The sequence below is a fragment of the Lissotriton helveticus genome, chromosome 7 (assembly GCF_964261635.1).
Source record: "Lissotriton helveticus chromosome 7, aLisHel1.1, whole genome shotgun sequence".
NCBI classification, from domain to species: domain Eukaryota; kingdom Metazoa; phylum Chordata; class Amphibia; order Caudata; family Salamandridae; genus Lissotriton; species Lissotriton helveticus.
The window spans coordinates 74,905,073-74,922,833 of NC_136068.1; the positions used below are offsets into that span (position 1 = coordinate 74,905,073).

The 17,761-nt window shown below is 46.8% G+C and overlaps 1 protein-coding gene across 1 annotated transcript in view; it reads right to left on the reverse strand.

Moving 5' to 3' along the window:
• Positions 1-17,467, reverse strand: part of LOC144768103 (tyrosine-protein phosphatase non-receptor type 6-like) — a 203,922-nt gene extending 186,455 nt beyond the window's left edge. Inside the window, exon 1 of the mRNA XM_078651503.1 lies at positions 17,359-17,467. Within this exon, the coding sequence (XP_078507629.1) occupies positions 17,359-17,366 (8 nt within the window). The 5' untranslated portion in view covers positions 17,367-17,467. The remainder of the gene's footprint in view (positions 1-17,358) is intronic.
• Between the last annotated feature and the right edge of the window lie 294 nt (positions 17,468-17,761).

A 17,761-nucleotide genomic window follows, 5' to 3' on the forward strand; every position in this document is an offset into this window, starting at 1 on the left:
ACGTGTTGACAACGTTTGCAAAAGCTAGTGTGGCAAGAAAACTGCATGTTACTTGCAGGCAGATCTCTCCTCAGGGCTCTGACTGTGTGCGGGGGGGGGCCAGAGAAAGACAGGTCACAAGGAGGGAATCCGAAAAGCGACCCCTGAGTGTGTCACTGCGGATGTTGGGATCAGGAAGCTGCCTTTAGAAATCAACTCCGGGGCAAGTGCTGGTCCTGTGAGCAATACAAATCAAACTCAAGTACATCAGTGATGCTGTTTTCTCCTGAGTACCGATGTCACAAGAAAATCCTCTTTTTTACACATTGCTATATGAAATGGGGACAATTCAGTTTTTATAGAACGTTGTCAACACTTGACTATCCTATTGGGAGTCAACATTCAAACATGCAACCTTTCGTTCACACACAAGTCTCTGCAACAGGCACAGTGACCTACTGAGATATCTTGCTATGACTAAACATGTACCCACAACGCAACCCCATGCTGCTGGAACATTAACCAACCGACCTCTTTTACTAGGATTAGAACCTCTGACCTCCAGGTTAAACAAAGATCTCTCCATCAGGTGCTTAACTCACTGAGTTATATCAGTCTCCACTCAGGCTGACTTCCAGCATATTAGTAGGAAGATTTGTACATAGAAAACCAAGGAGCATTCCCATTTGAAGACGTTTCAAAAAGTCGATAGAAGTTGTTTCCTTCTGGAACAAGTCCCAGCAGTAACACCTCACAACAAGGTTTCTTTAACCAGAGCTTACAAGTGTAAAAGGTCTATGCGTGAGGAGATCATGGTGTTTATATTGCATTCTGGAACTTGTAGTCTTTACTTTAAAAAACAGGACTGCAAGCCACAGAACGCAAAGCAAAATTACAGACTGGATAAGATACTCATGCATGAACCTGTGACACTGGACAGCTTTGGTTTCACTTCTCTGGACTGAAACGATATCATAGTTCCAACGCCATGGCCGTTTTTTTGCTGTACCATTTAGAGATACCCTAGAATGCAAAATCACAAACCCATTTCCCAGCACAAGCACACACGTACAAAACACACAAACGAGTACGTTATTTATTAAACATATAAAATGCTCCTCAGGCAAAACCATTAGCAATAATACATTTTGCTAGATCCATATAAAGTTATGTGTGAACTTCTATGGTCTTTTGATGTAACGATATCTTTCCAGACAACCCCTTCAACACAAGTATGTCATGTAATGTGGAAACACCAATTCATGAAGGTAAGAAGAGATTACTTTAAGAAGCTGCACCCTTTTAATTTAGTTACACTTTATATCTCAAACACATCAGTGTGATGTCGGAGATACATAAAACATGCATGGTATATGAGATTTGTGCTAATTCTGTTTTTTTATTTAATAGTCTGGCTTGACAGCGTAGCTCTCGCCAGACAATTATGTGAGAATCACCAGGAGAGGGCCTTTAGCTCCACCCACCTATTTGGAGAGCAAGTTTTGATAGGGCAGAAGTTGTGTGCTTCCACAAAAAAGTGCTTGCCAACCTGTGGTTGAACTTTTAGGGCCACACACATGCCATTGCAATGCTACTAAAGTGTCTTAGATAACTATGGGCCAGAAGTAGGAAGCCTAATTCTGGTCGGTAACGGCCGAAATTACCGAATTCCGGCCGTTACCGACCGGAATTAGGCTTTTCAGATGTAGGTGGCCAAATAGTAGGATTCAGTAATTTACCGAATCGTTAATTTAAGGAATCGGTAAATTACCGAATTCTTTACATACCGATTCGGTAAATTACCGAAACCTTAATGTAGAGAGCACTCAAGTGAGTGCTTTTTACATTTAAGGATTCGTTATTTACCACCAACTATTAGTTGGTGGTAAATAACGAATACTTTGAAAACGCAAATCTGTGCATTTTCAACAGTGCCATGTGGCAGACATACATGCCCTTAGGGCATTTATGTGTGCCACATGTGCACACAAGCACTTTTCAGGGGTGCAACAGGGTGTCAATGTGACACCCTGCCACCCTTGAATGTTTCCCTATTTTACCGAATCGGTATTTACCTATTCAGTAATTCACATTCATTCCTATGGGCCCACAGGAATGAATGTGAATTACCGAATCGGTAAATACCGATTCGGTAAATAACGAATCGAACCAATTCGGTAATACTTACCGAATCTTTAGCTACATTGCGTTTACCGATTCTAAAATACCGAATCGGTAAAATTCGGTATGTTAGAATCAGTACATTTTCATTACCTACATCTAGCCCTATATCATTTATGGCGTTTCTTCCAAGGAGAAGTACAGATGGTAGAATGGCAGTCAACGCATATGGAATTTTAGGTCTGGCGTAACAGTGCATTCACAAGCCAGACCTATTAGCATTGCCCTCTGAAACAGTCTTCTGCCTGCTTGAGTAATATATAAAATACGTCCTCCAGATACAAAAACGTAGAAAAAGCATTTAGATATAATTTTCCCCTACTGTAAACCATATGTGTCCACCTCACAAGTAATAGGCTTATAATGCTAGGAACTCATATTTCAAAACAAGCAGACACGCTGGGAATAAACCAATCAAGATGGGATGAAATAGTTTCCTTGAGTGAAGAGGGTTTGCTGCCTCTAATCTCCGTCCTCCCCAGTCAAGTCTCTGGGTGGGCCAGGTTATAGTGCCAGCACTTTTCAAAGTGGGTTGTATGTCACTATTTCCCTTACGATAATTTAGGATTTTTAATTTCGAAACACCTTAATTTCAGACTAATATGATTATGTAATATCATTTCGGAGGTCATCATTTGTTTTTTTAACTTTTTCATTAACTATATATTATAAAGTATAAGTGTAACCCTGATCCTCTAAAGCTACTTAATCTTAAACACATGCACACCCCTTAACCCGAAAAAACCTATAAAACAAGACCAAACCGACCACTAAATCCTAAAAAAGTCTTATAAAAACACAAGCACATTCCCAAACCCTAAAACAACCTAGCAGTTGTGTGCGTGTATATATACAAATATATAATTATATATTTATGTACGTATTTAAATACATTTATATATGTATTTATATATATATACATTTATATATGTGGCCTGCAGAAATATTGGCAACGAAAAAGTTTTTCTAAGGTATTGGACTTTGCAGACCCACCCCGAAAACGGACCAAACAAGAGGCTGCTGCGGCCAGCAGTCCGTCACTGCACGGGGACACAGGATCACTGTACCTGTCTGTCACAGCCCGGTTTGGATTTTGTGCTTGGGGTTGAGGCGTTGGGGACTTGAGGCAACCGTGAACACTGTTATACAAGTTACATTTGGCATCAATTATGCCTTCTCCTTCCTTTACTGGGCACAGCAGCGCTTACAGAAGCATAACATGGCTCCACACCCGATACTCACCGGAGAAATGCATGCAGGGATTTGGTGTCCTACAGCATCGAACTGCAGCTGCAAGTAATTATGTTTGGGGCATGCTGCACTCCAACCAATGGGAGCGCCGTGGAATGAATAAAGGAGGGAGGCAATGTAATTTGGTGAAAATAGGCATCTGAGGAAGGCGGGGACGCCGAAATGCATAATGCCGATCACCGTGAATAAAGGGTTGCCAAGAGAATCCCCGCTGTGTCCTCTGATCTTTTCTTGGAAGGGATTTTGTTTGCATACATTCACGCGCTGGCCAGTAGCGTGTGTACAGAGGACCCGCCTTTTCAAGTGGCCTGCAGAAATATTGGCAACGAAAAAGTTTTTCTAAGGTATTGGACTTTGCAGACCCACCCCGAAAACGGACCAAACAAGAGGCTGCTGCGGCCAGCAGTCCGTCACTGCACGGGGACACAGGATCACTGTACCTGTCTGTCACAGCCCGGTTTGGATTTTGTGCTTGGGGTTGAGGCGTTGGGGACTTGAGGCAACCGTGAACACTGTTATACAAGTTACATTTGGCATCAATTATGCCTTCTCCTTCCTTTACTGGGCACAGCAGCGCTTACAGAAGCATAACATGGCTCCACACCCGATACTCACCGGAGAAATGCATGCAGGGATTTGGTGTCCTACAGCATCAAACTGCAGCTGCAAGTAATTATGTTTGGGGCATGCTGCACTCCAACCAATGGGAGCGCCGTGGAATGAATAAAGGAGGGAGGCAATGTAATTTGGTGAAAATAGGCATCTGAGGAAGGCGGGGACGCCGAAATGCATAATGCCGATCACCGTGAATAAAGGGTTGCCAAGAGAATCCCCGCTGTGTCCTCTGATCTTTTCTTGGAAGGGATTTTGTTTGCATACATTCACGCGCTGGCCAGTAGCGTGTGTACAGAGGACCCGCCTTTTCAAGTGGCCTGCAGAAATATTGGCAACGAAAAAGTTTTTCTAAGGTATTGGACTTTGCAGACCCACCCCGAAAACGGACCAAACAAGAGGCTGCTGCGGCCAGCAGTCCGTCACTGCACGGGGACACAGGATCACTGTACCTGTCTGTCACAGCCCGGTTTGGATTTTGTGCTTGGGGTTGAGGCGTTGGGGACTTGAGGCAACCGTGAACACTGTTATACAAGTTACATTTGGCATCAATTATGCCTTCTCCTTCCTTTACTGGGCACAGCAGCGCTTACAGAAGCATAACATGGCTCCACACCCGATACTCACCGGAGAAATGCATGCAGGGATTTGGTGTCCTACAGCATCGAACTGCAGCTGCAAGTAATTATGTTTGGGGCATGCTGCACTCCAACCAATGGGAGCGCCGTGGAATGAATAAAGGAGGGAGGCAATGTAATTTGGTGAAAATAGGCATCTGAGGAAGGCGGGGACGCCGAAATGCATAATGCCGATCACCGTGAATAAAGGGTTGCCAAGAGAATCCCCGCTGTGTCCTCTGATCTTTTCTTGGAAGGGATTTTGTTTGCATACATTCACGCGCTGGCCAGTAGCGTGTGTACAGAGGACCCGCCTTTTCAAGTGGCCTGCAGAAATATTGGCAACGAAAAAGTTTTTCTAAGGTATTGGACTTTGCAGACCCACCCCGAAAACGGACCAAACAAGAGGCTGCTGCGGCCAGCAGTCCGTCACTGCACGGGGACACAGGATCACTGTACCTGTCTGTCACAGCCCGGTTTGGATTTTGTGCTTGGGGTTGAGGCGTTGGGGACTTGAGGCAACCGTGAACACTGTTATACAAGTTACATTTGGCATCAATTATGCCTTCTCCTTCCTTTACTGGGCACAGCAGCGCTTACAGAAGCATAACATGGCTCCACACCCGATACTCACCGGAGAAATGCATGCAGGGATTTGGTGTCCTACAGCATCGAACTGCAGCTGCAAGTAATTATGTTTGGGGCATGCTGCACTCCAACCAATGGGAGCGCCGTGGAATGAATAAAGGAGGGAGGCAATGTAATTTGGTGAAAATAGGCATCTGAGGAAGGCGGGGACGCCGAAATGCATAATGCCGATCACCGTGAATAAAGGGTTGCCAAGAGAATCCCCGCTGTGTCCTCTGATCTTTTCTTGGAAGGGATTTTGTTTGCATACATTCACGCGCTGGCCAGTAGCGTGTGTACAGAGGACCCGCCTTTTCAAGTGGCCTGCAGAAATATTGGCAACGAAAAAGTTTTTCTAAGGTATTGGACTTTGCAGACCCACCCCGAAAACGGACCAAACAAGAGGCTGCTGCGGCCAGCAGTCCGTCACTGCACGGGGACACAGGATCACTGTACCTGTCTGTCACAGCCCGGTTTGGATTTTGTGCTTGGGGTTGAGGCGTTGGGGACTTGAGGCAACCGTGAACACTGTTATACAAGTTACATTTGGCATCAATTATGCCTTCTCCTTCCTTTACTGGGCACAGCAGCGCTTACAGAAGCATAACATGGCTCCACACCCGATACTCACCGGAGAAATGCATGCAGGGATTTGGTGTCCTACAGCATCGAACTGCAGCTGCAAGTAATTATGTTTGGGGCATGCTGCACTCCAACCAATGGGAGCGCCGTGGAATGAATAAAGGAGGGAGGCAATGTAATTTGGTGAAAATAGGCATCTGAGGAAGGCGGGGACGCCGAAATGCATAATGCCGATCACCGTGAATAAAGGGTTGCCAAGAGAATCCCCGCTGTGTCCTCTGATCTTTTCTTGGAAGGGATTTTGTTTGCATACATTCACGCGCTGGCCAGTAGCGTGTGTACAGAGGACCCGCCTTTTCAAGTGGCCTGCAGAAATATTGGCAACGAAAAAGTTTTTCTAAGGTATTGGACTTTGCAGACCCACCCCGAAAACGGACCAAACAAGAGGCTGCTGCGGCCAGCAGTCCGTCACTGCACGGGGACACAGGATCACTGTACCTGTCTGTCACAGCCCGGTTTGGATTTTGTGCTTGGGGTTGAGGCGTTGGGGACTTGAGGCAACCGTGAACACTGTTATACAAGTTACATTTGGCATCAATTATGCCTTCTCCTTCCTTTACTGGGCACAGCAGCGCTTACAGAAGCATAACATGGCTCCACACCCGATACTCACCGGAGAAATGCATGCAGGGATTTGGTGTCCTACAGCATCGAACTGCAGCTGCAAGTAATTATGTTTGGGGCATGCTGCACTCCAACCAATGGGAGCGCCGTGGAATGAATAAAGGAGGGAGGCAATGTAATTTGGTGAAAATAGGCATCTGAGGAAGGCGGGGACGCCGAAATGCATAATGCCGATCACCGTGAATAAAGGGTTGCCAAGAGAATCCCCGCTGTGTCCTCTGATCTTTTCTTGGAAGGGATTTTGTTTGCATACATTCACGCGCTGGCCAGTAGCGTGTGTACAGAGGACCCGCCTTTTCAAGTGGCCTGCAGAAATATTGGCAACGAAAAAGTTTTTCTAAGGTATTGGACTTTGCAGACCCACCCCGAAAACGGACCAAACAAGAGGCTGCTGCGGCCAGCAGTCCGTCACTGCACGGGGACACAGGATCACTGTACCTGTCTGTCACAGCCCGGTTTGGATTTTGTGCTTGGGGTTGAGGCGTTGGGGACTTGAGGCAACCGTGAACACTGTTATACAAGTTACATTTGGCATCAATTATGCCTTCTCCTTCCTTTACTGGGCACAGCAGCGCTTACAGAAGCATAACATGGCTCCACACCCGATACTCACCGGAGAAATGCATGCAGGGATTTGGTGTCCTACAGCATCGAACTGCAGCTGCAAGTAATTATGTTTGGGGCATGCTGCACTCCAACCAATGGGAGCGCCGTGGAATGAATAAAGGAGGGAGGCAATGTAATTTGGTGAAAATAGGCATCTGAGGAAGGCGGGGACGCCGAAATGCATAATGCCGATCACCGTGAATAAAGGGTTGCCAAGAGAATCCCCGCTGTGTCCTCTGATCTTTTCTTGGAAGGGATTTTGTTTGTATATATATATATATATATATATATATATATATATATATATATATATATATATATATATATATATATATATATATATGAGACGGAGGGTCAGAGATATGCGGCCTTACATTCAAGAAAGAAAAGGGCTTTAATTCTTACTTTAACAGAATAGTACACACAAACATAAGCAAAGTAAAATTAAGGGCCCTTGGTGCTGTGATAGGGCAGTGCCTTTATCCACTAGTTCTCTCTGGTACCACAGCACCCCTATGGTCCAGGCGAATCTTCTCTGTGATTAAGCCAATAGCATAATCATGGCTCAGATGCAGATCTCCCCTTTTTGTATTTTTCACTCAGTATCTCAGAGTTCCATATATTAAATCCTCATACACTTTGGTTGCTGAGTTCTTACCACCCATGGTGGAACAGTCCTTTCAGGCAGCCACCCAGCTTCCTCTCAGCATGGCCGTTCCTTCCGGCTTCTGGGAGGAAGCATACCAACGGATGGAGCTCCCGTTTGTGCCACCGCCTGCCCAACAGATGCTTCTTCAGTGGTCCTGCTGCTGTAATTGTCTCATGATCTTTGCCGGTGGTCGCACGGGCAGGGAGAGTGATTCCTGCAGAAGACGTTATCACAGACCGGATCAGGGGAGAGATACTCCAAGATCGGTGTGGCTTCACACAGGCCAATCTCCTCATAATGGTGCAAAAATCGCACAGGCCGATCTTGGCCACAGTCACTACTCCTGTAGGGCTGGCCGGCTCCTTCTATCGCTCAGAGCAGACAAACAGGATTCTAGGTCAGGTATTCACCTCTTCCAGCAAGAGGTCATCAGACTCACGTCATGCCCCCTACCCTTTGGGAAGCTGGCTGTCAGACAGGCACCAGGTCTGGTGGCAGAGTAGTTCTCCGAGTACTCTGTAGGACACTCCTTTCCCTGGCTATAGAGGTCTTTGATATGGAACAACAAGTGGGGTAGAGAGGTCCCACTTTTATACAGTAAAGCAGGCAGGCTCTGTGCATCCACAATCCGCACTTTCAGAACCGGTTTGGGATTTTTCTGCTTTCGCATGTCCTGTCCAGGCACAGCCTTTGCGTAGAGTGATGCTTTCGCAGCAGGGTTGTCTCCAGCCCAGAGCACCCCAAAAAGAGAGACCATGAGTTGTGAGGAGACCCGTTGCAAAACTATTTCCCTTTGCCCGTTGACAGATCTTAGATGAAACATCTATAAGAGGCTTCCCCAACAAGTAACTCGTGAGCTACCTATAAGTAGCTCTCCTATGTGCAGCCCAGAGGATACAATTAAAATCTTTGGCTAGGTTGAATTAACATATGTATATTGAAATTGAAAAGAGTGTATTTGAGATAAAAATGTGCATATTTTCATAACTCATAGGCTGATAATTTGAAACAAAATGATAGACTTTATGAAATCTATTTTAAGATGATATTTGAATGATATATCATGTAGCATCAAGATGACTTATGAGGCATATTATTACTTTAGTACAAGGTGTATTGCAGCTATGGCTGTTATGTATTGTCCATGTAGATGCATTCCAAATTGAAAAAGCCTTTCTTTACATTACGATGGCAGCCCTGTCTGTGGCACCGAATTGGTCACTGCTGGTAATCTTGCATAGGTTGGTCACTAAGGTAAACGTGTCTAATATGCTCATTTTTACAGTAGTAGTAACAGTAGCTCAGGGTGATATTTATTGAACATAAGTAGATCTTATTACAGAAAATGTTGGAGACGCCTCATCTATAATATATTTATTGATTATTTTTTTGTTCCTGTTCTCCAGAACGGTTGTATTCACATTGCACGGATGCCGTCAAGGCGCTTGGATGCAGGAAAGGCGCTTGGATGCAGTATTTTATTTTATTTATTTGTGCAATTTTATATAGCGCAAACTTTACCCGAAGGTGTCAGAGCGCTTTACATAAGATCCAGTTGAAAACATAGGGACTAAGGGTTACATGCGTTAAAAACATTGCAAATTTTTGCTTTACATAAGAACCAGTTGAAAACATACAGACTTAGGATTACATGCGTTACAAAAAAGGTACCAACAGAAAAAATTGCAAATGTACAAGAGATAAAGTCACACAAGGATTAGTTACTTACCTGTAACCCTAGTTCTCTTCCAGGGGTATCCTCATCAAAGTCATAAGCATTAGAATATTCCCGCCCATGCGCGGGACCCCGGAAACAATATATTATATGTGCCCCACATATATATAGACATATATATATAAATATATTATATATATAAAAATAAGCAATTGCAGCCAAATAAAACAATAGAGCTGGAATATGCTGTGAGGAATTTCCACCATACAGTGTATTTTGCATTAGAAACATGAGAAACAACACCAATGCTTGTTTAGAAACTGTTTTAATGCTTAGAAAACAGTAGAAATTCTCATAACACACTGTAAGCATATACAGCTCCCAGGCTGCATTGCAAATCCCCAGTCTAAAAAGACTGAAAAGCTAACCTGTAGCTAAATGTACTAAAACTGACGCCGTGCCTTTAAGGCACCTCTGCCCCTAGCTTCCCATCATGCCTCAGGGGTTACAGTTAGGTCAGTTGTTCTTTTCGGAGACTGAAAACCAAACCATGGTAATAACAGGTTAAAAAACATCTCCTATTAATAAACAAAGTCCTTTGCCCGGGGAGGCGGGAGGGTTGCTTATGACTTTGATGAGGATACCCCTGGAAGAGAACTAGGGTTACAGGTAAGTAACTAATCCTTCTCTTCCAGGGGATCCTCATCAATAGTCATAAGCATTAGAATAGAGTAGCGAGCCTCACCTCATCCCTGCGGGCAAAGGAATCAACAGATAACATTCATATCCGTAGACCCAAAAATAGGCCTTATTCTACCCAAATAGGTTTCTCAAGGAGGCTTGTCCTACTTGAGAATCCGCTCTGGAATCAGACTCTAGGCAATAATGCCTTGTAAAGGTATGGACTGATTTCCATGTCGCAGCCTTGCATATTTCTGACATAGGAATGTGATGCAAAAAAGCTGTTGTGGCTGCTTTCCCTCTAGTGGAATGAGCTTTGGGTGATTGCAACAAAGGTTTGCCAGCCAGCTGGTATGCTAGTTTGATACAAGAGACAATCCATCTGGAGATGGATCTTTTGGCTGCTGCAAACCCGGTCCTCATAGCACCATAATTGACAAAGAGTTGGTCTGTCTTTCTGGTGTCCTTCGTTCTTTCTAGGTAAAACTTTAGCACCCGTTTAAGATCTAACGAGTGCAACGACCTCTCAGCTGGGGTCGATGGGTTAGGAAAGAACGAAGGAAGGGTAATCGTTTGATTTATATGAAAATCCGATACCACCTTTGGAAGAAAAGAAGGGTGAGCCCTCATTACTACTCTGTTGTGGTGAAACACAGTGTAAGGCTCCTTGGTGCAGAGTGCTTGTATCTCGCTAACCCTGCGCGCAGAGGTTATTGCCACCAAGAAGGCCGCCTTCCAAGTGAGATGCTGCAAGGAGGCCTTGTGTATAGGCTCAAACGGTGTAGACATCAGCCTGGAGAGAACCAGGTTCAACTCCCAGGGAGGAGAAGGATTTCTCACAGGGGGATAGACCTTCTTTAATCCCTGAAGGAAATCTTTCACCACTGGGACTTGAAAAAACGATGTTTGTGTAGGTGATTTTCTGTACGCTACTATGGCGGATAGATGAACCCTAATAGAAGCGTATTTCAACCCTGATGTCGCTAAGTATAGGAGGTATGGAAGAACTACCTCTTCTTGTCCTTTGGTGGGATCAAAGCCATGGTCCTTACACCAAATGAAAAATCTTTTCCACTTGAACGCATAAGACGCCCTTGTGGAAGGTCTCTTTGCCTCTCTTAAAATATTCATACATTCCGGAGGCAGATTTAAGTGTCCATATTGCAAGACCTCAGGAGCCATGCAGTCAGGTTCAGCGACGGGAGGTTGGGATGCAGGATCCTCCCGTTCATCTTGCTCAGCAGGTCTGGCCTGCACGGAAGACGTCTGTGTGGACACAGCGACAGATGTAACAGGTCTGGATACCACCATTGTCGCGGCCAATCCGGAGCAATTAGGATCATGTCCATGCTCGATCTGATGAGCTTGGCCACCACCTTCGGAATCAGTGCCAGAGGGGGAAAAGCATAAGCGAACATTCCTGTCCACTCCAGCAGGAGAGCGTTCCCTTGCGTCCCTGGCCGGTGGAACCTGGACGCGAAGGCGTGGCATTTGGCGTTTTCGTCGTCCGCAAATAAGTCTATGTCTGGACGACCCCAGCAACGGAGGAGTTCTTCGACTACTTCGTCGTTTAGCACCCAGTCTGGCTGATCTTCGAAGTGCCTGCTGAGTGCGTCCGCTTTTGTGTTTAGCTCGCCTGGAAGGTGCACTGCCACCACCGACAGTCCCCGAGCCAGAAGCCAGTGCCAGATTGTATGGGCCTCCAGAGACAAGGGGCGAGATCGAGTTCCTCCCTGCTTGTTCAGATAGAACATAGTTGTAGTGTTGTCCGTCTGAACCAGGATTTTGTCCGTTGTTACTGCTGGAAAAAACGCTTTGAGCGCCAGATGAACTGCTCGAAGCTCCAGCATGTTGATGTGGTATGTCTGAAGGTTGGTCGACCAGCGACCCTGAATCTGAAGATGACCCATGTGAGCACCCCAGCCTTCTAGAGATGCGTCCGTTACCACAGACAGCGAAGGAAGAGGTTGCTGAAAAGGGACTCCCTGCAGGACATTCCGAGGGCGCGTCCACCACTGTATTGAGGTCAGTGCTGCTTGAGACAGGATAATTCGATCCTCCCAATCTCCAGTCGCTTGGTCCCACTGATCCTCCACAGACTCTTGTAGAGGCCGCATCCTCAACCTGGCGTTCGGTATTAGGAAGATGCAGGACGCCATGGAGCCCAATAGAGACGCTACTTCTCGCACCTTTGGACGAGGAAACTGAAGTAACTTTTTGCATTTTTGCCCCATGGAAGACAGTCTCTCTTGCGAAGGAAACGCTCTTCCTAACTTTGTGTCTAGAACTGCTCCCAGATAGTGGATAGTTTGCGTGGGCTGCAGGACCGATTTTTCTGTGTTCACGTGGAGGCCGAGCCTGTGTAGTTGTTGGAGACACAGGTGACAGTCTTTGTTGGCTTGACGAGGGGACGGACTCTTCAGGAGCCAGTCGTCTAGATATGGGTACACAAAGAGACCTTTTTTGTGTAGACACGCCGCTACCACTGCCATGCACTTGGTGAAGACCCTTGGTGCGGATTTGAGTCCGAAAGGAAGCACTTTGAACTGGTAATGCTTGGACCCTACCAGGAACCTCAAGTACTTTCGATGACCTGGTGTAATAGGAATGTGGAAGTACGCGTCTTGTAAATCCACCGAACACATCCAATCTCCGATTTGTAGATGAGGACATATTTGGTGGAGTGCCAACATGCGAAACTTCTCTTTGACCACCACTTTGTTGAGGAGTCGAAGATCCAAAATCGGTCTGAATTTGCCTTCTTGGTCTTTTTTGGGGACAAGGAAATATCTTGAGTACACTCCTTTCCCCCTTTGGGAAAGGGGTACCTCTTCGATTGCGTTTTTCCTTAAGAGGACGCACACTTCCCTTTTGAGGAGCTCTAGTTGGTACGAGCGAGACTTTTTTGGAGGAGTCGGTTGTGGTTTCTTCCGGAAACGTAGCGCATATCCATTGCGCAGTATATTCAGCACCCACCGATCTTTTGTGATGCTGACCCACTCTGCCAGATGTTGTGCAGCACTTCCTCCCACTGGAGTGGGTAACGGCGCCAGAGGAAGCCACTGCTCAGGCCTTGCCTCCTCTAGGCGTGGTAGAGGACTGATGATGTCCGCCTCTGCCTCTGCTCGACCTTCCTCCTCTGTATTGTGGCTTTCCTTGTGGCTTGTTTTGAGACCATTGAGGGGTTTGAACCCTCTGTTGGCCTCCCCGGTTCTTGTTGGTCTTGAAGCGTCGTTTGAACGGTGCTTTCTGTTTTTCCAGACCCACTGCCTTTACTGTCTCTAACTCAGTCTTCATACGGGCCATTTCTTGATCGGCATGCTCCCCGAAGAGTGAAGATCCGGAAAAAGGTAGATTGAGGATGCGCTGCTGGGCATCTGGTTTGAGTCCAGTTAAACGCAGCCAAGAGGATCTCCTCGCACATATCCCATGTGAGTAGTTATGTCCAGCTAGAAGGGCGTTATCTGCTGATGAACTAATCATTTGGTTTGCCACCAAACAGCCCTCCGTCACTGTCTCCTCAAAGTCCTTCTGGTCCTCCTTGGGCAATTTCCCTTTGAATCGTTCCATGGAGTCCCATAGGGCTCTATCGTACCTTCCCAGAAGGGCTGATGCACTAGAGACTTTCAGGGATGAAGCTGCTGTGCTGCATACATTGCGTCCCCAAGAATCTTGCGTCTTGCTGTCTTTGTCAGGAGGAACTGACGAAGAAGGAGCGACTGTGTGATTCTTCTTAGCTGAGGCTACTATAACTGAGTCCGTCGCAGGCTCTCCTTTAACAAAGATAGGATCTGAGTCGGCCGGCCTATACTTCTTCTGGATACGTGCCGGTACTGCCCTGATCGTTGCTGGCGTGAGGAAAACCTCTTTGATTGGGTCCATTATCCCTGGAACCAATGGGAGCAAAGGCCGTGTATATGATTTGTGATGAAGGGTCTCAAAAATCACAGTAGTGGACACCTCTGGAGTAGCCATCTCTATATTCAGTTTGTGAGCACCCCTTTGTAAGACGTCCAGATACGTGTTGACGTCGTCAAGCGGGGAAGCTCTTGAGCGAGGGCTGTCTGCCAGCGTTGGAGAGTAATCCCCTTTAGAAGATCTAGATGAAGATGGAGAGGAGGATGATGGAGTTCTTCTTCTCCTGTGGTGAGAATGCTCCTTCCTCACTGGTGATCTCCTAGGTCGTTCCTCCCTTTGAGGGGAACGTGATACCCTCTGATGTACTGGAGATCTCGATCTCCCAGTCCGTACCTCCTTTCTCGGTGTTCGAGATCTGGGTTGTTCCCTCCTTGGTGATCGGGAGACCCTAGGGGTATGCGACCTGTCCGCTCCTCTCTCGTGAGCGTGATCGGTGAATGGCAGGACTCTGTCCATCTGCCTCTTCTGCTAGCTGCTGAAGAGGGGACCTGTGGACTGGACTCAAGTACCTTTGAAGTCACTCTGTTGCCCCAGAATCCTTCCAATTACTCAACGGACCATACCATCTTGGCGAGAGTCTTGTCTGTGAGATGTACCGCCGCTGGGGACTCTTTTGCACAGGACTCCTACTCCTAGAAGAGGACCCCGATGAACCGGAGACACTTAAGGAGGAATGGAGTGAAGCAGATTGTGTCACTGGGACTGTCGAAGGAACCGAAGGAGATCTCCGTCTCACCGGTGTTGGAGGACGTCTCAAAAGCCTTTCCCTCGACGTCGAACGCCTCTGCGGCGTCGACGGAGTGATAACCTTCGACGTTGAATGCTTCGACGTTGACCTGTGGTCCCTCGACGTCGATCGGCGATGATGAGCCGACGACGGAGTCTTCTCCCTCGACGTCGAACGGCGTCGTCCTGCCTTCGACGAAGGTCTCGACGTCGAACGGCGTTGCCCTGCCGTCGACGGAGGTCTCGACGTCGACCGACCTTGGTCTGTCGGCGACGGAGATGCCAATCGACGTTGTCCTGTCGTCGACGATGCCCTCGACGTTGACCTGACATGCGACATCGAGCGCCGACGTGTCGTCGATGACGATCCCTTCCTCGACGGCGAGCGTCCGAGGGGGCTCTTACTCCTCGACGCCGAGCGCCTCCGCGGAGACGTCGGCGGAGGTGTCACACTCTTAGGAGCCTGTCGACGTTGAGACGACGGCGGGTGTGATCTGTGCCTCGACGCCGATCGTCGCCTGGTTGACGACGGCGGAGGTGATTCAAATCTTGACATCGATCTTCTCGTCGACGGCGATCTCGTGGCTTCTCTCGACGCCGATCGTCGCCTGGTTGACGACAGCGGAGCTTTCTTCGTCGTCGGTGAACTTCTCGACGACGACTCCCTCATCGACGCCGGTCCCGACGTCGACGGAGCTTTTTCTCTCGCAATGTCCATCAGATGCCGTTTTTTCAGCGCCGAGCCCGGTGCTGAGGTTGATGGACGCTCTGACTTGCCTTTGGAGGGAGTTCTGGGTCTCTTTGAACTCTTCCTCTCTGTAGATCTTCCTCTCATGGATCTCTGAGCCAGACCAAAGAGCCTGTTCCTCTCTCTGTCTCTAAGAGTCCTGTCAGAGAGATTTTTACAATGTGAACAGTCTTTAGGATCATGATCCTCTGGCAAACATAAAATACAGACCTCATGAGAGTCTGTTTTTGCCTTCTTGTGGCCACAAGAAGGGCAATCATCGAATAATGAGGGCATCCTGACAGGAAAACCTCACAAAAAAATCGACTGCTAAGCAGCTATTTACTTGACCCTGTTGTTAAAAGTCAAAGTAAATCAAAAAATTGTTCTATAGAAGATTTTCTGACTGAAAAAGGCAGAAAAGTGTGGAGCTGTGTATCCAGGGTCCTTCCTGAAGGAGCCGGAAAGAACAACTGACCTAACTGTAACCCCTGAGGCATGATGGGAAGCTAGGGGCAGAGTTGCCTTAAAGGCACGGCGTCAGTTTTAGTACATTTAGCTACAGGTTAGCTTTTCAGTCTTTTTAGACTGTGGATTTGCAATGCAGCCTGGGAGCTGTATATGCTTACAGTGTGTTATGAGAATTTCTACTGTTTTCTAAGCATTAAAACAGTTTCTAAACAAGCATTGGTGTTGTTTCTCATGTTTCTAATGCAAAATACACTGTATGGTGGAAATTCTTCACAGCATATTCCAGCTCTATTGTTTTATTTGGCTGCAATTGCTTATTTTTATATATATAATATATTTATATATATATGTCTATATATATGTGGGGCACATATAATATATTGTTTCCGGGGTCCCGCGCATGGGCGGGAATATTCTAATGCTTATGACTATTGATGAGGATCCCCTGGAAGAGAAGGAGGAGATACACATGGATATACTCTAGGCATATACTAGTGATATCTCTATCTACATAGGGAGGGGATACACATGGATATACTCTAAGAGTCACATAGGAATGGTAGAGAGCACAGCGGACTACTGCATATACTAGTGATTACAGTAAAGGCGCTTTGGGTCCTGGACTCGGTCTATCACATGCTCACTCTTCCTAAATCAGCTCAGCCCACCTCAAGCACGTGACAACAGCTTTCAGAGAGAGGAACCCCATGCAGAATATGAGGCAAGCATCTGGCGTGTAAAACTGCTGCCCACTGTCTTCCTAGGGGCAAAACAGCGGTCCATGGGTTGAGACTGCTTCTTGTCCTGCTAGACTGCCTTCCACAGAGTGAGACTGTCTACCACTAGAAGATTGACAAGAACCACAGTCTAGGGATGGACAACGACTGCCATGGCCAGAGCTGTCTGACCACAGTGAGGTCTACCGATGGGAAGACTTTATCCAGTATGTTTGAGACTGTTTCTTCAAAGTGCTGTCACCTCCTCAGTCAAAAATCCCATCTTGTGAATCCAGACAGTCTCACAACTAGTGCAACTGCTGTCTAGTGTCTGTTTTATAATGTGAGGCCGCCACCCAGTCCACTGGACAAACTTCTGATTAAAAAAACATTCTAGCGGTAGGAGCGAGACAGGCCCTGTGGGTCGCTACACCTACAACTGACATGAAGGCCTGTCTCTAGGGGATTGGCCAAAGATCAAAGACAACACTACATTAGCTCTGATACCACAACTCAGACAATGTGTCCCCTATGTCACCCAGAATCTTTTTGAACCTGCGACTCTCACACCAACGTTGTGGTTGCTTCTCCCTACAAACACCAGCAGTGCCCCACAGTGGGGCAAACCCCACAACCCACAACTGCTTCTGACCTACCTCTCCATCCTGCACAGGGGAGAGCTTTCAGAGGCGCCTCTGGGATTACGTAGGCAGATAATGTCGAAAAGCACCAGCCGCTGTGTTCCACTGGCGTGAAGTCACCTTTAAAACAGAAAAGGAAACACCTCTTGATGCAGTTGGCAAAAACTGTGGGTATCTAACCCCTCCCAGGCGGCGAGTTGCCTCCCCCTCCCTTAGCCATTTTTCCAACTGCGCCCATTCCCTTTTAAACACACCACGGACAACTTGCTTGGTGCTCAAAAACGTTGCAGTTTATTAAACACTTCAATATTTATACATTTACTTCCTCATGGTCATACATTCTGTTGCCTCATTTAACGATTAGCCATCATTGTTCATTAAGTCAGTTTATATTAAACTGCATTTGAGGAACGTTGCC